The sequence below is a fragment of the Engystomops pustulosus genome, chromosome 1 (genome assembly GCF_040894005.1).
Source record: "Engystomops pustulosus chromosome 1, aEngPut4.maternal, whole genome shotgun sequence".
Lineage (NCBI taxonomy): Eukaryota > Metazoa > Chordata > Amphibia > Anura > Leptodactylidae > Engystomops > Engystomops pustulosus.
The window spans coordinates 30,822,738-30,844,004 of NC_092411.1; the positions used below are offsets into that span (position 1 = coordinate 30,822,738).

Consider the following 21,267-nt stretch of genomic DNA (forward strand, 5'->3'; position numbering starts at 1 on the left):
CCACTATCCTATGGGAATGTTTTGTTGTAGACATAATAACCACGCTGCAAAATAGGGGAGAATGCACCTGAAACATCTGAGACCACTGCAGTGTAATTCCTAAATGCCCCCTTTACCTCCCGAGACGGCGCTCCCAATGTGGAAGCCATGAGCTGCACCTGCCAATTATGACGTATAGAGGCCTCCGTACCGAGACCCCGGAGAGATTTGTTCGGGAAGAGTCTGTTTATGGTTTACAGTGTCGTGGCTTTATAATGGAAAACAATATTCTGCTCCATTTTTTTGAGTGTTATAAAAACCAGCAATGTGGCCATTGGGGTCTGCATAAAAAATTTAAAGTACTTACCAGCTCCCAGTGTCTCGCTCCAGTCTCTCCATGCTGTGCACACCCGTCGCCTGTTCCAGGCCTGATACATTGCTGATTTTTAGAACTCTGGGACAACCCCTTAAACGGAACAGTCACGGCCAATTCATTGAAAATGAGTCCTTCTCCCACCAGTTAGTATTCAATTAATTGCCTTGGAGCGGAGTGTTCTTTTAATGTAAAGCAAACTTCTGCTCTCCATCGATTGTAAGTTGTACGGGTACAAGAGCATGGTCCTAAATTATTTTATAGGTGTCAGAAATGACTGTGGATACCTGTTTGTGGCACCTAAAAACACAATGTTTTGTGGAGTCTCAAAGGAGCGCTTCTCTTTAAAATGAGACCAGAACAGTGTTTCACGGTGCCATGGGAAAGTTATAGTTGAATTTTTTTTATCGTTAATATGACAGCAGAAGCATGTAACTTAGTACTATAGAGCTGCAAATGGGGGTATTTGCGGTGACACACCCCCTGCAACCTTCAAACTTGTCTCATCTGTGGAAAATGATACTGCAGAGGTGTGTAATTTATTTATTTTTTTTTTATGGGTAAGATTTCACTTGAGGGAATGCTAGAATGGAGTAGAACATCTACTATCAAAATACTCAGCTCTTCCAGCCTCCCTTTGCCTGCCATAATCTTGCTCTGGTAACACCCCCTGGAGCTCTTCAGGCTCATTAGCATAATTATTTTGATTAGTTGATTTTAGATGTATAAGAAAGAGATTAGCACAGTCACAAGGCCTGTAGAGTTGTAGGTCCCTAATGTCAGTGGGGAGAGGGGGAGAATCTCTCAAGCTTTTCTACCAGCGTTATCACAGGTCGGGCTCCGAATGTCAGACGCTAGAGGAATGTGAATAGTTTTAGATACTTTTGGCTTTGTGCTTGGAACATAATCTACTGGTAAATGGTGGATTTTTGTTACTGGCAAACTTTCCCGTCTGCTGTTGGCCCATTCTGGTTTTATTGGACTTGTTTTTAGAAAGCTGTAGTCGGAGCCCAGATGGACATCATTAGTGAGGGCTTTCAGCTCCTTGTCAAATTACTGCGGATGGGCTGACGATGTATATAGAGGAGAGCAATCTGGTATGTTTAGTGGTACCACTACTGAACTACAGTGTATGGGTGCCTTCTATTGCCTCCTGTGGGTGGACGGCTATGGTGGGTGCCTTCTGTTGGTGGACGGCTGTGGTCGGTGCCCCTTCTATTGCCTCCTGCGGGGGGACGGCTCTGGTGGGTGCCCCTCCTATTGCCTCCTGTGGGTGGACGGCTATGGTGGGTGCCCCTCCTATTGCCTCCTGTGGGTGGACGGCTATGGTGGGTGCCCCTCCTATTGCCTCCTGTGGGTGGACGGCTATGGTGGGTGCCCCTCCTATTGCCTCCTGTGGGTGGACGGCTATGGTGGGTGCCCCTCGTATTGCCTCCTGTGGGTGGACGGCTATGGTGGGTGCCCCTCCTATTGCCTCCTGTGGGTGGATGGCTATGTTGGGTGCCTACTGTGGGTGAACGCCTGTAGTGGGTGCCCCTCCTATTGCCTCCTGTGGGTGAACGCCTGTGGTGGATGCCCCTCCTATTGCCTCCTGTAGGTGGATGGCTATGGTGGGTGCCTCCTTGGGTTGGTTGCATTTGAGAGGGGGGGGGGAGGGGGTCCTTACAGGCTGACTATCATAGCACTGCTATGTCACACCCCTTTGACAACTAGTAAAAGGTTTAAGCTAATGTGAATACAGCACAAAGATGATGCTAAAGAATTTAGCAGATTGCATGAAAATAAAACTTGTCTGTAAATCCGCCGTTGTTGCCTCTTGGCTGGTCATGCTCCAGGCCATATGTCCACCACCGCTATACATCCAGAAAGCTCCAGCGATGCGTCCAGGATGTGCAGTTTCCCTCCCCATGGCACAGGACGTGGCTATAGAGGCGGCAGCTTGTGGGAGACGTGGCCAGGGCCTGCGGAGGGGATCCAGCACATTTGTGACAGGAAACTGCGGCAGAGAGATTTGTCTCCTCTCTGTGCGCTGCCTTCTGTCAGGGCCGCCGAGAGGAAGGACAATCAGCAAATGTTGGACTTTTTTTTTTTCCTTCATCTAAATAGTCGAGGAAATTGCAGTTTCATTCTGGTGGCAGAACAATCGCTGTCAGACTATTCACGTTGTCGGATTTTATTTTATGTATTTTCCATAGATCTGTATTTCGCCCTGCCATTAGAAATCGAGGGCAATGTCTGGTAATTTGTAGTCTCATTACAAAGCGAGTTGTAACACATTGTGCGGCAGGTAAATCAATGTTTCCTTTAACAGCGTATCCCAGCTATTACGTTTATACCTACGAAAACTAGCAGCACCCACAGGTGTGGTATAGATATGTTTTCTAGCCTCTTCTGTTACTTGAAATTGTTTATAGAAGAGCAGAGAAGAGAAATGTATTGCCTGAGATGAGTCACTTTTAGAGGCTGAGGGAGAAACGTCACTTCAGATCCCCCTTTCTTGGACTCCTAAAGAACCTAGGAGCATGATTTTGTGGTTTTGTATAAATCCACAAGTCACAGAAACAGTTTACAGAAACCTGGTGTGTTCTGAAAGAGGAAACTCTTTACTTTAACGTGATGCCAGACCCATGGTTGTAGGTAATATGGGACAAAGGTGCAGTCACACTTTGCTGCAATCAGCTTTGAGGTGGTTTTGGGTCAGTTTTGTTCATTTAATGAGTTAGACAGGTTTCCCTTCAAATTCCCCCGTTCAGTTCATGTCTTTAATTTGTTAAATTTAACAAAATTGCACCTAAACCCACCTCAAAAGTGATTGTGATGCAGTTGTTACCTTAAGGGTGGTGTCGCAAACGGCGTTTTTGGTCCGTTTTTAAGCATGCCTTTCCAGTCCGTTATAAAATCATGCATTTTTGACCATTTACCATGCATTTGGCTGCTTACAACCTGTTTATTAAGATAATTGCCAAAAACAGATGCGTTTTTAAACAGACTGAAAACGCGTGCTTAAAAAGGACCAAAAACGCCATTTGTGGCATCACCCTTAAGGTGTCTAAAATGACACTCCCTCTGTGTCTAAAAGTGACTCATTTCAGGCTCTTGCATCATGTGCACTTTGGAGAGGACTTTTTTTTTTCTTTTTTAGTACGGGTAATTCAGTGAAATTTTACATGAGGGAACTCGAGAAAGGACCTTTAGATACCTTACCCGAGGGGACTTCTAGTTTCAAGTTTGCCAATCCACGCTCCTGCTCCCTACCACTCTGTTACCCCTCATATTCGCAGGGGAGCATAGGTAGGAACCTTATACCCACCAGCCTATTGGTGGATCAACAATCCCGGAGTTGATCCACCATTCCCCGTGGGGCTTCCTCTGGAGGTCTCCACTTGCCCCAGGTCTTTCGGTGGATCAGTGTAGAGGAGTATCGGACAAGTGATGTCACAGAAACGGAAAAGCAATGACTAAGACGATGGCTGCATATGACTGTGACTTGTGTAAGGATGAATTACCGAGATGGAGATAAATATTGTAGAAGGACAGAGAACCCTATACAGTTATATTCTCCCACACGGGCCCTGCTGTAACTTGTAAGCTCACAACACATAATGCAAGCTTTTCTCTTTTCCTTTAATCTTGGTTATTAAGGAAAAAAAGTGACTTGTGCCCTTGCGTGGGTCTCTGCTCGGATCAGAGCTCCACCAGATGCCAGGCGCTGAGAAGGGGGTTGACTCTTGTCAGCAAATGGGATCTGCAAGTTAATTGGTGTTTTCTGCTCGCTCCTGGCTGTGAAATGAAATTGGAAGCCCTTTAGCAACATGGAGAACATAGGACCTGAATACAAATGTCACAAGTCACCGGTGTGGGCTCACCACCAGACAATGGCGGTCTCACTCCAACACCGGGCCATTACCGATCATTTAAATATGGGGATTATATTTAAACTAAAAGCCCCATTTGCCTCTGCGCTGCAATTTAGATGTCTGCTATGGAAAAAAAAAAGATAAGTGACAAATTAAATGACAAAAGTACCCACATTTTTTTTTAACCTCTAATGCAAAACAACCTCCGGATCTTTCTCATGTGCCACCACTGAATCATTATACTTGTCAACTCTGAAGCGAGATGTAATTGGCGCCGCTATCGAAAGGACCGTTATTCATGTGACAGTTTAATAAAGCTGGGATTGTTACAATAAATCCTATACCGTAAGGCAGAGCTGGCCGTAACGTGTCAGAGGTTCCCAACATAGGCGCACACCTATATATATTACACTGATCTCCATGTGTGCATGTCCGGAAAAAGGGACCCCCACAGGTCAAAATCGGAAAGCTACTGGGTGGAACTCGTATTTTTATTTTAAGTCTGATTAAAGGACATCTGCCACCAGGATGAATGATTGTATGCAAATGAGTCTGAGGGGCTCTAGGCTCCATAAACCCCTATGGAGCCTAGAGCCCCTCAGGCTCATTTTCATACAATCCTTCATCCTAGTGCAAGATGTGCAATGCAAATGTTTGTTCTCCTGTTGCTCCCAATGCACAAAGGACAACCTTTTGAGACGGAGTATGGGTGCTCACGATGTATCGATCAAAAAATACCATTGTTTTGTCCATTATTCAACTTCCCATTGTAATCTGTATGCTAATAAGACACTTGGTGCACTTGTCCTCGGCACCTAGAGCACTGATATTTCGCCTCAATGACCCTCTTCCTATGTGGCCACATGCAGTTTTTATATTTTTTCCTAAACAACCCGCGGTGGTATAGATATGCTTTCTAGCCTGCCTTCTGTTATTTGAAATCGCTTGCAGAAGAACAGAAAAGGGAAACTTGTTGCCTGAGATGAGTCACTTTTAGAGGCTGAGGGAGAAACGTCACTTCAGAACCCTTTTTCTTGGACCCTATAGGATCTACAAGCATGATTTTTTTTTTGATCCTGTACAAATCTCCCCTTTGAGTATCTCTGTTTATGATGTGAATTTACAGAAAATAAGAGTAAACTTTATACAGCGCTTTACAAATGAAGGAAAAGGTGAAAATTGGATTGTCACCGAAGAGTCTCATTCCCAATTATGTGACTAAACAAATGTAATGCAATCCTAGGATACCGACCTCTCATCGGATCAGCAGAAGTGTTCTAGGTGCTGATGACCTGTCTGGGTGCACAAGCTGATTAGCATACGGATTAAAAGGGGAATTTCTCAGAAACTACATGATGGATTCAAATAATTAAAGGTGTTTCTTTTCCATTGAAAATGAGTCTACAACATGTCACCGGCAGATTATAATGCTTGATAGAACTGGTAGATCACCCTTAAATTTTTAACCTACTAGAAGAACCCCTTGAAACATTCTCAAAGCTTTATGCGATGTCTATTTTTAGGCAATTGTGGTCATTAAATACCATTTATGGAGCATCGGTTCAAGCCGATGAGTTTTTGGTGGTTGTCCATTGACGTGTTTGCCTCTAACTTTCCCATTATTTTCCTGGTTATCTGATGGGAGTCAGTCTTTTTTGACTAATGCTCCTTGTGAGGATGGTTTTCTGACCACAATGGGGTCTATAAGGTTTCCGTTGGCGATTGGGGCATTTTATCATATACAATGATTGGTTAAGATCGGTCAGAAGATACTGGGGTGGGAGCTGTATGAAGTCTTTCCTGCAGCACTCAATAGCTTCACAAATTAGTATGCGATGTGGTTGCAATTGCCTAATTCTTATCTCTAATCTTGACCCATTGTGTAAAAAAAAAAAAAAATTTATAAAATTTTAAAAATTACATATGTATAATGGTTAACATACTAAAAATCTACACAGAAGGGGCAAGGCGGTCTTCAGAGCCAGCAATGTCTTGCCCCCCCAACTCACAAATAGCCTTCAGAATAACACTCCCACCCCCCACCCCCTCGCCATCAAAAATCTATTGCATTAATCAGCCAGTCAGTGCGAAATGCATGGGGAGTGATTATACTATCATGCACAATACAATCAGCATGAAGCACTTGTCAGGACCAATACATCAAAGTTTAATTCAGTAATAGAATGAATTAGAGCAAAATGAAACATTCTGTTCTTCCAAGGAACGCGGCTTCTAGAACCTGGGCCTTTCTGCGGTCGGCCATCAAGACCATCGAGGGCTTGAACTGGAGGCGATACAAAGGTGACAGTGTGACTATAGAAGGTGCTCTGTTTTTGTTTTTTGAGGATTTTTATGATAAGAGCACACGGTTGAATTTTTTTTTAAAATTATTTTAATCATTGCAGTTGTGCCCACAGTAATGGGGAAGACAGGACTGGAGATGAACCTTAGTCGGGGAGGGCTGAAGGCATTTGGTCCTGATGTTGAATCCATTCTGTGTGATTGGTATCTAGAGGTCAAGAGAGCACTTTGATGATTTATCGCAGCTCTAGAGCTTTAATACAGATGAACTGCCCCCTACCCTTCTACTGAAAGAAGCCATTACCCCGGCTCTTAACAAAATGTGTAAATTACTTGGGGTCTTGTGTGCTCACACATTGGCTTCTGGCTATAGTTTATGCACGGCTTGTTCAGTCTTGGGTTTATTGTACTTGTAAAACATGACCTAGTAGATTGAGGTTTATATCATAAGATAAGATAATCCTTTATCGGTCCCACAGTGGGGAAATACACATGCCGTGCCTTGGACCGCAAATGGCACCCAAAATAGGACTACCTTGCTGTGTGCTTGTGGATATTAAACTCTAATGCAATTCTGATCTAACTGTACTACTTTACATGTGCTTGGTCAGGTTTATAGTCTGTCTAGTCCGGGAAGGGAGGGATTTTATCTACCTCAGGCAACTTCCCTTCACAGTTTGGAACTCTCTAACCACTTGCCAAAAATTCGATATCCTACGTAGAATGAATTGACCCACTGTTGGTTGAACGGTTATTGGCTATTCATCTCTGAAGCTGGCGACTCAACGGGACCCACTGCACCCGTGCAGGTCTGTCGCATCGGCTTCAGAGGACATTGGGAAAGCACAAGGGGCACAAGAGAAGTTCACTGCAGGGCAAAATAGCTATAGTAGGGAGAATGGCGATGTCCCCTCTAGCACCTGTGGTTAATCTGCATAAAACTTTTTTTTTTTTTTTAGGACAAACCCTGGTCCTTTCTGACATCGGCTTTTAAAAACATCCAGTGCTTAAAGCGGAGTCAATACAAAGGCGACTATTGACTGTAGAGGGCACTCTGTTTTTAAGGATTTTTATGATTTACGGAAATGAGCACTCGGTTGAATCTTTGACCAGTGCGATTGTGTCTATAGTAATATGGAGGACTGGAGATGAACCTTAGTCTGGGTGGGCTGATAGAAGCCATTAGCCCTTATCGTAACAAAATGTGTGTGTTTCATGGGGTCTTGTGTGCTCACATATTGACTTCTGGCTATAGTTTATGCACGGTTTGTTCAGTTCTGGTTTATTGTACTTGTAAAACATGACCCAGTAGATCGAGGTCCTAGTTTTTAAGAACAAAAGAGGCCATAACTTTATATTTTAAAAAGATCCAGCATCACTTCCATGGGGAATCTTCCACCGGATGGTAAATTTCCTTAAAGCCCGTTGGCCATGAGCGAGTTTTGTCTGCGGAAGCAAGTTTATTGTAACGCTTGCTTATCGACGCGGGCTGGAACCCAACTAGGCTCATCCTTTGATGGTCACCACTGCTTCGGTCAGTACATGGGCTCTGTAGTTTGTGCAATGGAAATTATACTGGAAAGATCTGCAGGTAAATCCAGACCCACGTACAACGCTGAGGATTATGTGGGTGCTACATAAATAAAGCAAGAATAGTAAACCCTTTATCAAGACTGTCAGGCTTTCCCAACAAACCTGCACATCATTCATCATTCTTCAGATTCACAAAAGGCCAAAGATTTCTACCAAAGTGTCCTTTCATCTATTCCACATTTATTGAATCCTCCAAACCAATATACTGAAGGATTTTTGGATTTAGGAAGGACGGGCTCTGACTCGAGAGACTGCTCACCGGGGCTTGAATAAAATATTGCTATTTTTATCTGTTGTCTCTTGGATTGGGTTCCCTAGAATTGCAAGTGCCTATTAAAACGTAATTGGGGGAATATGTGATTGGCAGTGGCATATCCTCCACATATGTTTTGAGAGTCGGTGTAGGGTAAAGTCTTTTATTAGATGCTTTCCCGGGAGAATTGAGTGATGAGCTGGATACAGCCGAACAGAAGGAGCGCATGTGGCGAAGGAATGTGACTGCCATCAAATCCTCCTCATATCGACCATTTCTCTTATCTAGATTATTTTTTTTCCTTGTCTTGCATGACGACTATGTGAATGGTAAAAATGATAACTCTTCTCCAGCTTCCCACTCTACTGGATGCCTTGAAATCCTTTACAGGCCCACCCTCAGTCTTTTGTGTAACAAAGAGGCTTATGTGAAGGTTCCCCGGATGGATTCTTGCACTATATATGTAAATTCTTAGAAATCTTCTTGAGGAACAATGCCTGCCTGCTGCCCGGGGTGTAAATGGTTAACCTGGGTTATTGTCTTGGCATGTAGGCTACAAATGCATGCGATTGACCTGTGGTCCTGTGAGATTTCTCACGTCGGCCTTTAGTCTTTTGATCGCACTTATAAAGAGGGTTCAGATTTTGGTCTTGGATGATTTCCTAGCAGAGAATTATGTTGGCAATGGGAAGCTGTTTTGTTGGATGAAGTGTTTGCGAGCTCTGTATGTGGGTTGAGTTTGGGTTCCTGATGCAATTGTAATGATTCTCACTTGTTTTGGGAGCTACATGAGTTTGCAGTGCTCTTTATATAGGTCTGAGTCGCACTATAAATCCTACCTACATTAGGAATGGATTTTTGACCATTGTGTCGCATCGGGAAAGGCTCGAAATGTAAAAGAATGGATATAGTGGCATAAACTGACATAACGTGGGAATCTGTAATACGGGCGCCTCGTGACCGGCAGAATTCCAGTTGCTTGGTGGTTCCGTACATCGGCACTAATCATTCCTAACACTGAGATGGAAGGTGAGGAGGACTACATGTGTCATCTTAAGTTCGATGATCAAACCAAACAAAAGCTTGTTGACTTGGTGTTTTATGTAATGGATTTTGAGATGTTGCCCAGCCTCAATGCCGGCCTCTGGAAATGGTAAAATGCCTTCATGGTTTCGAAGGAAGGCAGAAAACTCTTTAACCTGAATTCCCTGCGTGCACCACGAGTGAAGACATGGCCTCAACTCTGTCGTAGGTGGTTTCTGATGCAGATTGTAGTATTCGTATCTCCATATCCACCATTGCAAAAAGCATAGACCTCTCCTTAATGACTATCGGGTCTTTAGCCCCCTGGATCTGCCAGCAAGGGAGAGAGGTTGGAGGAATACGCATTGGATTTCTATATACTTTATCCTTTTGTTCTCATGGGTGATGAGCCATGTGTCATTCAGAACACTTTGAGAATCTGTATGACAAGTGCGACTCTGCTCGTATGGTCACGCATCTCTTCCAGGTTTGTACCTCGCTATTGTGCCGCCTTCTGGATTTACCGATCAAGGTCAGTGGGAATTGTTTGTATAATTGCCTTGGATAGTTCATTCCGGGCTGATTCCTTATCTGAATTTCCAGAGGATAATCTTGTGTTCGTCCCCCCCACCTCTGTTTACTTGTCAGGACTGGGATTTCAATCCGTCATAGTGTTACTCCATGCATGACCTCTGGAGGTAATTGCATGATGTTTTCACGGTGCACCGCCACATCGCCCAGACAGGCCTTAAATTCAACCTTATGGTTTCAGCCTCGGCTTGTGAAGCTGTGGCATGCATGGGGTTAATTGTAGCTCCTGGCCCTTTTTTTGTTGTTTCCCTAGTCGTCTTCTCCCATTATATGCCTGTAGACTGCATGCTGGCCAGAATATAAGGCGGGTCCGCCACGTCCTTGCTCAGATTGCCTCGTTCGGCACTTTCCTGCAGATTCTCCTGCTCCAGCAGATTGTTCAAGTGACTGAGCAAATGTCCTCAAGTGTGCAAAAACGCATCCTTTAATGAGCAAATGAAGTGTGGCTGAATAGCACTTTCAGACGTTCTTCACGCCGCTGTCAGAGTTCACGTCGGTGAAGAGACAGCTGATTAAAAAATCTCTCCATGTGAAAATTGGCTTGTTTCAGACCTTGATGCATTCAGACGCACCCGTTCTGCAGTGTCAGGGATGCAGATTGGGAGGCGATGGTACGTGTGAAATGTCAGCACAAATTAGATTTCTCTTGCAGTTTCTTCAAAGGGGGGAAAGAAGGAGAAGAAAAAAAAAGATAATGTTAAACAAATTTCTCGGTTAACCTAATTACTGAAATAATGACAATAAAAGGCAGTCTGGTCCTATTAAAAAGCAGCTGAAGACTTGATGGATGATTGGGGGGGTGACTTGTGGTCTGTAAATGAGGAGCTGCATAATAATTTTGTCTTTTGTTTTGCTTCCTGCCATGGAGGGGCGGGGGGTACACCGGAATTGTTGTCTGGGCTACATGGAACGCATGCAGCCCATTGTAATATTTGTTACAAATACTGATACTGTGTGTGCAGTTGTCTGGGGTCCTCCACCGCACCTGTGACTTTGGATTTATCATTGGTTCAGCATATAAAACCAGAAACTATATAATTAATATATGTATATAAATTCAGAAACTCAATTCAAATGCAATGAGGAGAGGATTAACCTGCAATCTGTAACAAGGAGCAAGTGTTTGCATTGTGGGGATTTAAAAACACAATCCAACCGGAACAGGCAGGGGCTTGGTATGATCCGTAACAAGCACCCTGTGTGTGGTGTCATGTCAACAATGCAAAACACATGCTCCAAAAACAGACTTGTATGTGCAACGGTCAGAGCTCCTCCCCTTTATTATTTTACATTGCATTTCGATACACAATCCATTGAAAACGTGTGAACGTACCCGGACGGGCTGTGTTCTTATAATGCATTTGCAACGTATTTTCCATATACTCATTTTAATTGTATCTGGACAAAACAGTGCAAAACTCATGACTTGTAAGTAGTGACATGTGTCTTTGTTTCCTGATGCATTGGCAATACATATAAAAACACAATGCATGTGCATCGTATGAACATGTCCTCTAAGAAGTATATCCTACAGGATATGTTGGGGTGACCACACAGGTCTTTATGCCTTGTTACGCCCTTTAACAAGTCCCTTTGTGGACGCAATTAAAAAAAATTAACTTGCCTAAAGCTCAGTCCAACTCGGCTCTTGTGCTCCTCTTGCTGGAACACCGCGCATGCGCAGTGAAACCTCAATGTAGAACAGAGGCTTCACTGCGTGATTGTGCAGGTGCACTGTGCACCGGACCAAGGCAAGTAGAACGTTTTTTATTAATAGCAGCCCCGGAGGGACTTGATAATGGGCGATTTGGGACACTAAACCACTGCTCCATAAGGACCTGTGGTCGTTTAGTATCCCAAATAGCCCTTACAGGTCCTCATTAAACTTTCTTGAATTTTTAAAAGCCAAACCAGGCATGGATCGGAATGGAAGAGGCTATATAAAGGAAAGTTAATATAAGCCATTCCTCATCCATTAAAGCTGGAGCCCATGGACCCACAGTCGAGGGTGGGTGGTTGCAGTTTACGGTGTTCTGTTAGTAGTCTGCAGTAGCTCCCTCTAGAGGCACAGACAGTGTTTTATTTTTCACATGCTTTTCAAGAGCAAACTAATTATATTAAATGACTGCGTATTAGACTTTATTTCCCTGACCCCTTATAACTTGTAGAAATTGTTATAAATGTTCTATAAATTGTTATTAATTTGAATTGTGGATCAGAAAAATGCTTCCTTACCCCTATGGAGAATACCGTATTTAGGAAGTAGCCCGTTGTGTGTTTGGTTTTTATACCTTCGTCAGTATGGCAATGTCTTTAGGATGTATTGGTTGCCTTTCAGAGTTTCTTCATAGATGGGCCGGCTAGCGGTATCTGCCAGCGCATACACAAAACGGAGTCTGTAGATCTTATTGGCTTTAGTGATGCCACGTGATCCTCCATTGAATGCCTTGTATTTGGAATAGATATACTGGTTTGGTATAATTCCCGCATGATGTCATAAGGCCTCTTGTAAGGCAGCTCCCTTAACATCAAGCATGACCTACAAGGTAGCAGAAAGAGGCGTGGTTTTCCTTATAGCATCCTGGAAAACTTTGCATAATGTACTTGTAATAGAATTTTCATGTACGTTTCCGATCACATACTTTGTCCTCTGGATCTTTCTTCGTTGTGCTGTAAAAATAAATAGCGTTGCAGCTTTTTGGGTGGCAGAGCTAACAATGATGGTTTGTCCCTCCTGCTAGGTGCTCTATGGATGTGCATAGTCCTCAATCCCCACTGCAAGCCCGAGCAGAAGGCCAGTTGGCTGAAACAGCTGAAGAAATGGAACAGCGTGGACGTCTGTCCCTGGGAAGATGGCAACCACGGAAATGAGCTGCCTAACTTAACCAATGCATTGCCTCAGGCTGGAAATGCCAACCAAGGTGAGGAAAACCAACATCTGTGCGGATACGTTTTTATGATTTTGTGTATGTAGCTGTGCTAGCGTGCCTGCTTGTTTTGGGCGGTAATATGTAATCTGGATTTTGTATCTATGCCCTAAACATTCATGGATGCACCCTCCGTGACGTGCGGCTCTGTATACCTTCATTTTATGGCGTATGGCACAAAGTTGAGACCGGAGGGGTGTGGATAGGTGGCCTACGGCTCTGTATGCACATCAGGCGCATGTTTAGTATGTTGTGAATAAGGACTTGCAAAACTGTGACCAAGTCGATCATTATCTGGACTTTCCCTCCCCGCAGATTCCTCACACCGGCCTCATCGAACAGTGTTCACACGAGCCATCGAGGCGTGCGATCTCCACTGGCAGGACAGCCACCTACAGCACATTATCAGCAGTGACCTTTATACCAACTACTGTTATCATGACGACACTGAAAACTCCCTCTTCGACTCTCGTGGGTGGCCCCTCTGGCACGGTAAGTCGCCCCCGGCCACAAAGACCGCAATGTTCACTAGCAGCTTTGTTTGCCGTAAAATCTGTAGCGGTGGTGGGCACAAGAAATGCTAAGCCGTGAGAGAAGAGTTTTTGTTCTCCTAGTAGGCCTCTAGGGCAAGAAAAACATGCCGGGATGGCCGGGAACAAGTCATCAGTGTGTTTTCTGTCTCTACAGAGCACGTCCCTACAGCATGTGCGAGGGTGGACGCGCTGAGGTCACATGGCTACCCACGGGAGGCCCTCCGACTAGCAATAGCCATTGTCAACACACTCAGAAGGCAGCAGCAGAAAAGAATGGATATGTTCAGGCTACAGAAGAAAGGTATGCATCCAGCGAGGCATAATGCTGAATATTACCCAGCCAATCTGTATCTGGGATAACACGCGCACGGCCTGGCAGCGTTGTTTCTGCCGCATTCATTACACAGACAATATACCCTTTTTATCCCCCCCCCCCTCCCTTACTGACGTCTCCAGAGATTGAATAGGCTTGTGCCCTTCTTATAATTGTACTTTTTGCTTGGTAGCCTTCATGCCAGCGCTCCATTTCTCTATAGGTTGGAAGCCACTGAAAAGAATGGACTCCCATATATCCTCGCAGCTAGCCTGGGCTTGCCAATTGGCACTAGAAACTATAGACTATATACAATGCCTTGATCCTTTTAAAAGTTGTGGACAGAATAGAAAAACATGGATATTTGCTTTAAAACTGCACCAGACCTGTTTATGGGTTGTGTGGGGTAGAGCACCTCTGCACCATTTACCTCGATACTTACCTGCCTTAGTAGACAATACGAGAACAAAGATTAACAATACAGCTTATTTGAAGACTCCTTCTAGTTGATCTTTGCAGCCTAAAGTTTATTAAATTGTCAGCATCACCAGTGGACAGAAAGGTCCGTTTGTAACTAGGGATTTGTCTGTAAGTCGGACTGCCTGTATATGCTTTAGGTATTAATTTTAGAGGCCGCATGTTGAATGTCAACTCAAGCGCTGCGACCTTCAGCTAAATGGGACCTAAAAATGTTGTTGTAATATTAAAGCTTAGAATCTCGTCCTTCAAATGCCATCAGGCTTGTGGTTCTCTGTCTCTGTAGCTTCCAGAGCCACAATCCTGATTTTGAAAGTGCTTTTTTTTCAGATTTTTTAGTTCTATAGTAACTAGAATCATTTGGAGCCTTAATGATGGGGGTATCTGAAGTGATTCTCCCTTGCAGCCTCTAGACAAAATATGACTCTCTGCTCATTGTCTCATGACATTGCAGGAGATTTTTCTAAGGGAATGAATTTACTGAGAATTCTAGAAAGGGCCTGTCATAACCTGCCTGGTGGTTTAGTAATGTTAAAGCTTCTGACGGGTTCCTTTTTAAGCAATATTCACATTTTTGATTTTGCCTTACACAAGATTAAGCGCACGTTGGGGTTAAAAAACAATGTAGAGCAGGAAAAGGGTTAATCCTTTTTCAATTGAAAGTCATAATTCAATTGCTAGGAGAATTACGGGCTCTCTGCAGACTGTATAAATAATACAGGACCTTCCACTCTCCAGAAATATTTCCCTTTTTGGCTCTTAAGCCGCAGAAGCCTCTTTGAAGACTACAAATGCGCGCGCCGTGTGTCCACATCGGATGACAGCAGTACAGCTCCATAAGGGAGAGCACCCCGGCTAATATTTCCTTAAAACGTCTCCACGTCGGCCAAATGCCATAAAATGGCACCATGACGGGGCTTTATTAAGTCAATAAATATTCAGATGCTCCGGAAGGACATGTTTAATTCATGCCCGTTGATAATGACTTACAGCGGTTTTGCTTATTTTACTGGATTTTCTCCAGTTTTACAGCCTCCGATTGATTCATGTTCTGTCGTATGTTCTATATTGCACACATGGCAACAGACATTGGAGGTGATGAAAATTACTTTCCTCTTTTCTAGTCTGTCCCAAACTCTTATTCTGATAAAACGTAGAAGTGTGTACTATGTGTACCAATGGATGCAGCTTTAATCGGCCCAGTATACTGTATCGGTACATTTGGCAGTGATGGGGGGGCATCAGCATGTTATGGTGCTATGGTATTGTTATGGGTTCTGTTTATATCATTTATGTCCTTTCTTATATATTTGATCAGAGCTTTTACATAAAGGCGTCACTTCAATCACCAATCTGGAAGGCTGGGTGGGACATCCTTTGGATCCGATCGGTACTCTGTTCAGCAGTCTTATGGAGGCGTGCCGGGTGGATGATGAAGGGTTTCATGGCTTTCCAGATTTTTCAGGTAAGGAAAATGGCGCAGTAACCTGTGTATCTTGTAGTTTAGTTTGGAAGATTGCCAAATATTGTACCTGGTACAAACCTATGATAATGACGTTGCCTTACAATTGCAAAAATGGGTTTTGGATATTGGTGGTGGCTAATTTAATTTGCAGCCTGTTGCATAGACTGATGCGTGTTCATCTATTTGCACCTATTGCCCACTGCAGTTAAAGGGAGTCTACTATCAGATTGGACCATACAAAGCTGCAGTGTTCTGGAGATCTGTGTAGCCATACAGCAGCCAGTCGGTGAAAAATGCATTTATATTCCAGGATTGTAGCTAGATGCATGAAATCTCTGTGTTGCTGCATAGCTCCTCCCCTCTGCTATAGCAGCTTCTGTTTGAATATTACAGTATTTAGAGGGGAGGAGCCGTGTTCAGTGAAGAGATCTTGCATACAAGTGCTCAAAGTCCATCTACAAATGCATTTTGTCACAGTCCTGTTACTATTAACACACTAAGGTATGGTTACACAGGTCTCCAGGGACAATACCGAAGACTTGTAGCTTTATACCGGCAAAAACTCTGGTAGGTTCCATTTTAAATGCTGCAATAGACCTCTTATTCTTGTGCCGACTATTCTCCCGTTGCATTAGGGAGACATTGTGCCAGGGCTGTGATGGCATAACCATGAAGATCTAGACACGTGACCATAGCCATCTATCTCGCGGACCCTGCTCTTATCACTGCGATACACCAGCAAGTTATTATCTCTCCGCCCTGCAGAGATTTGATAAAACTGTTAATGTTTTATAAGTGAATTCCAGGTTGATGAAATAATTCTGACATAAATGAGCGCCATCGCTCCCCCACTGCCAGCATTTTCAATAAGTGACTCCGGATACCCACCGCTATAGTATTGAATGATTGATGGCCTCCCAGCTGCAGGTTTTATTAACATCTAAGTGGGTATTATTGAGATTTGTCTCCGGGAATTGAGGTGCTTTTATGGCACGGTGTCCCTTGCAGATGGGAATATATATTATAAAATGTATAATATGTGTGTGTCCTCTTATCAATGAGACTGTGGTAAATTAATATTGAGACTATGGGAGTCACTTGACCTTTTAGTGATGTCTGATTGTGACCGATCCCTGTAGAAGTTGTACATCAGAACATAATACAGTGGAACATTTGGGAAGACCAGCCCCAAATATACTGGACATGCACATAAGATAGAGGAGCAGTTGTTTTCCTCTGCTGAGATATTGGTTTAAAGAGCAGCCGGATAGCCTTTAAATCACTGGCACCTCTTGTTGAAGAAAGTTGTGAGCCCTCTTTTACGTGTTTTTTCGTTTTGTTAATGTGTATGGCCAGCTTGACCCAAAGCGGCTCTTTTGGTTCTACATATAGGCTGCTTTTGGGATGGACCACTTTCCAGTACATTTTTTAGCAGGTTGTCTCAGCTCTTCTGTTTTTTGAGGTCTGATTTCCCATTACACACTTGAGCGTCGTCCTCATTTCTGACACTTCTTCTCCCCCCTCTACAGATGGCTTTGGGCATTGTAAATCTCTGGAATACCAGCACCTGTCTCCTCACAAGTTCCTGGAAGAAGGAGAATCTTACCTAACGCTGGCGGTGGAGGTGGCGCTGATCGGGCTGGGGCAGCAGCGGATAATGCCAGACGGCTTGTACGCACAAGAGAAGGTCTGCCGCAACGAAGAGCAACTCATTTCTAAACTGCAAGAGATTGAGCTGGACGATACGCTGGTGAAAATCTTCAGAAAACAAGCAGTCTTCCTGTTAGAAGGTGAGACATGAGGATGATGTGGTCTGATTATTCATTAGAGGGGGGGGGGGTGGGAGGCGCTGATGCTTCAGGACATCACTCGCTGTCATTTTCTATGATAATGGGCGCAGCAATTTGTCTTTTGTTGCTGCTGCTCATGCACATATAATAGCGGCAGCTGATGAAACCAATGTATGGGGCATGTATAGGGATGTGTTATACACTCGCTTTGTCTCGGGGGATGCCCATCCTATTGGGGTTGGCTGCATACAAAAAGTGATCAAAAATTTCCCATATGTCCCGTGTGAATGACTTGCCATGTCCTGCAACTTCAAAATACAAAATTTTATACACCTGCTGAGTGAAATGTTGTTTGCTGTCCCCTGTTGACTCTTTAACCTTCATTCCGGAGCCTTGTTCTTTAAGTTAAAGGGTTATCTATGCAATAAAGGAATTCTACACTCACAATCATCATTAAAACCTAATCAAAGATCCAAGCGCCATGACTATAGTAATCTGTTATTAATGGCTTCCAACCTTCTAAAATCAACTTGTAAAACGAATGAGGTTACCAGAACCCCTCCATGCTGTAACTTCACATACTGTTACCTTCCCCCTCCTCACTCTACCTGATGTGTGAATTTTCAGCACAGTGGGATAGGAGGGTGCTCCTGTACAGTGAATCTGGAACACGGGGGCCCTGTTAACATGCCCCTTCAAGCTCATTAGCAAATTGATTTTAAAGGAAAGGATGCCATGGAGAATATAAAATGATTACCACGGTCACGGTGCCTGAATTTATAAGGAAGTGTCCCTGTTTTTTATCATGAATTTTGATGGATTTCCTTTTAAATGTTCCCTGGTGTATTGGGACTTTACCCCTGTTGTGGCGCTGCAAGAATATGAAATACTTTTAAGTTTCCCTGCAGATTATATAAAACCCTAGATTAGCTGTTACAGTAAAACAATAACGCTGTATGGAGGGGATAACTATCTGGTGGGAATTCGACTGCTGCGACCCCCACAGATCATGAGCAGGAGGGTCCCATTCTCTTAATTGAATGAAGCGTTGGGTTGAGGATGCATCTTGCTGCTCCACTCAGTACTAGGGGAGTGCTGAGAATTGCACAGCACTGAGTCCCCTGAGAACATGTAGATGTCACTCCCATTCACTGTCCATTTCCACCCATTGAGAACGGGATCCCCATTCTCTAAAAGTGACCCTAATTGATCAGCTTGTTGTCTCCTATGCCTTTTAAGTATGGAGATCAGATCTGTGCACCATGTTCTGCCGGTTTTCTAGTGTGAAGTAAAATAGGTTTAGGTCATTAAGGGGGTAAGACTGTTTATGTTCAACTTTCTATTTCAAAAAGTAAGTTTTTGATATTTTCCAAAGTTTTTTTTTTTTCATAAGTTGTAAGTCAGGTGGAGGATGCAGCCTCCTCTTGCAGTGTTGCGTGAGATGAGCTGCGGCAGATGCGGATGTGACCTACTATCCATGTATTATGCAGAGCCGTGTGCACACACTGAAGTAATGTCTGTTTTCTCGGCAGCTGGGCCATACAGTGGTTTGGGTGAAATCATCCACCGCGAGAGTATTCCAATGCACACGTTTGCCAAGTATCTTTTCACCTCCCTCCTACCTCACGATGCTGAACTGGCATACAAGATTGCACTGCGAGCAATGAGGTAAGTGCCGCTCTCCAAGTGGGTGCTCCCAGTCCATTAACCCTTGTTCTGGCTAAATAGATTGCAGTCGGCAGAATCTGCCCTCAAAATGCATAATGTGGCGGAACAGACTTTGACTATAGAAATGTATGAAGATCTCAAACCACATGTTGCTCTAGTACGACTGCAAATCGCTAATACTGTCTGCTGCAGCAGATGCATGGCCTGCAAATTTGTGACTATTCACATTTGAAGCATAAAAAAAAACAAATCCAATGTAAATTATTGATTTGGATATTCATTGGTTTTCTCCACAGACTCCAATTCTGGTCAATCAGCAGTGTAATACATTAATATTCTAATATATGTGATTTTTTTTTCCTGCTAGATTTATGATCTATTAATTGACATGTCATTCATTGCTGTGGGTCATAGTGCAATAATCAACGTTTGCAATGCAACGGTTGATCTCCCTATGGCGGCATAAAACCACACTATTTCAGCTGATTTCTATTGGCTCCTGAATTACTGCGGGGGTAAACCCTATAGTCTTTAGGTTAAGTTTGCAATTTTACCCTAGAGCTGCGTAGGGTACATTTCATTACAATTCCAAATGCAATGTATATGCTAAGGCTATGGGAGGAGATTTGCCTAATTGGTTACATAACCCTGATAACGCAATGCAAAATCCGCAGCGCTGCTCACCCCTCCCCTCTCCATAGCGAGCTGAGTGAAGTGGTTGCGCGACTCTGAAACCGTTTGAGACACAATGTGGTGGCCGTGACCTAACTCATGGCTGCCTCTCCTGAGCGTGTGAATGAAGCTCAAATGCACCGTTTTCCGTGTGCGCGTGACTAATCCGCATGTTATAAACAACATGTGCAGATTTCCTCAGGGCTCCTGCATATGGACATGCGGCTGGTGGAAATAGAGCCTATGGTGTCCTGGTCCCAAGACCTGCACATGGTGCAGAATTCTGCATTATATAGAAGAATTTTATAATTCAACAATGTTCCGTCTGCAAAACATCCGCACCAGAACTATATTAACTCTAACTGTTGTGGTGCGGCAGATGTGACATCCTTGCATTATATTTCTATTGTGCATTGGGCGGGAGTCTCTACATTATATGTGCAGCCCGTGGCATTGGGAACCCATATACAGCCCTTAGACGGTGCTTGGATATCACCAAAACAGAGGAGAAATACTATTCTGCTGTGCAGTGTGTCCCAAATTCGATGCTGTGCCCTGTTTCCAAAGTCTCGTGAGCATAGACCCTGCACAGCAGTGGTCATGACGTCTTCATAATGGGGCTGCTGGCACGTGCCTAATGGCGGATTATCAAGCAGCTTTTCTATTGCACGTTCATTTGGCAGAATATCGAGGATGCTGGATTAAAGGAACTGTCACGGCTTCATTCTTAAATGCGTTTTTCATGCTATAAATCTCCTTGTTGGGACCTGATCCAAAAACTGAGTTTTTTTTTCTTTTTTTATTGCGGAGTTAAACATTCCCTGTAAATGTGTGTTTAACCTGGCGTTGACTTGTATTGCATTTGCACATAGGAATGTGTTCAATATGTGATTATTGATCCAGGATTTTTCTCTTTTGATGCAGGTTGCTTGTGTTGGAATCCACGGCTCCCACCGGAGACATGTCCAGGCCGCACCACATCGCCTCCGTAGTTCCTAACCGTTATCCCCGTTGGTTCACCCTGAGTCATATTGAGTCACAGCAGTGTGAGCTGGCATCTACAATGCTGACCGCAGCCAAAGGTAAGCAGAGCAGCGCTACCGAATCCTGGTACCGACATGGCAGACGCTCAGAATGTTGCTTACTAGATTGTGCTGGGATCTGTAAATCCAGATTTCACGTATAAAGAAATACAGAAATGGAAAAACACAAATGCATTTATTGAACACTGCTGCAGAGTTTGTGATCGAATGGTGGAATTGGTTTGCTAGGGATCCGCTCAGCCGGAGCGCTTTACATAAACATTCCCCGGTGTGCCGCATGCATATTTCATGTGAATGACTTAGAAGTATAAGGCCTGAGCTGCAATACCAAGCGTAGCCACTGTACAATGAATGGCTGTAGGCTATGAAGAGACCACAATGTTCAACTGAGACATGTGGACTGTAATAG

At 43.8% G+C, this 21,267-nt stretch overlaps 1 protein-coding gene across 2 annotated transcripts in view; it reads left to right on the plus strand.

The window, feature by feature from the left end:
* The window catches only part of ZSWIM6 (zinc finger SWIM-type containing 6), a 71,890-nt gene that overhangs the window by 43,672 nt on the left and 6,951 nt on the right, over nucleotides 1-21,267 (plus strand). For both annotated transcript variants that reach the window (XM_072136960.1, XM_072136952.1), the window contains exons 5-11: nucleotides 12,712-12,891; nucleotides 13,213-13,389; nucleotides 13,585-13,731; nucleotides 15,539-15,685; nucleotides 17,215-17,475; nucleotides 19,008-19,143; nucleotides 20,740-20,897. In XM_072136960.1, the coding sequence (XP_071993061.1) occupies nucleotides 12,712-12,891; nucleotides 13,213-13,389; nucleotides 13,585-13,731; nucleotides 15,539-15,685; nucleotides 17,215-17,475; nucleotides 19,008-19,143; nucleotides 20,740-20,897 (1,206 nt within the window). The remainder of the gene's footprint in view (nucleotides 1-12,711; nucleotides 12,892-13,212; nucleotides 13,390-13,584; nucleotides 13,732-15,538; nucleotides 15,686-17,214; nucleotides 17,476-19,007; nucleotides 19,144-20,739; nucleotides 20,898-21,267) is intronic.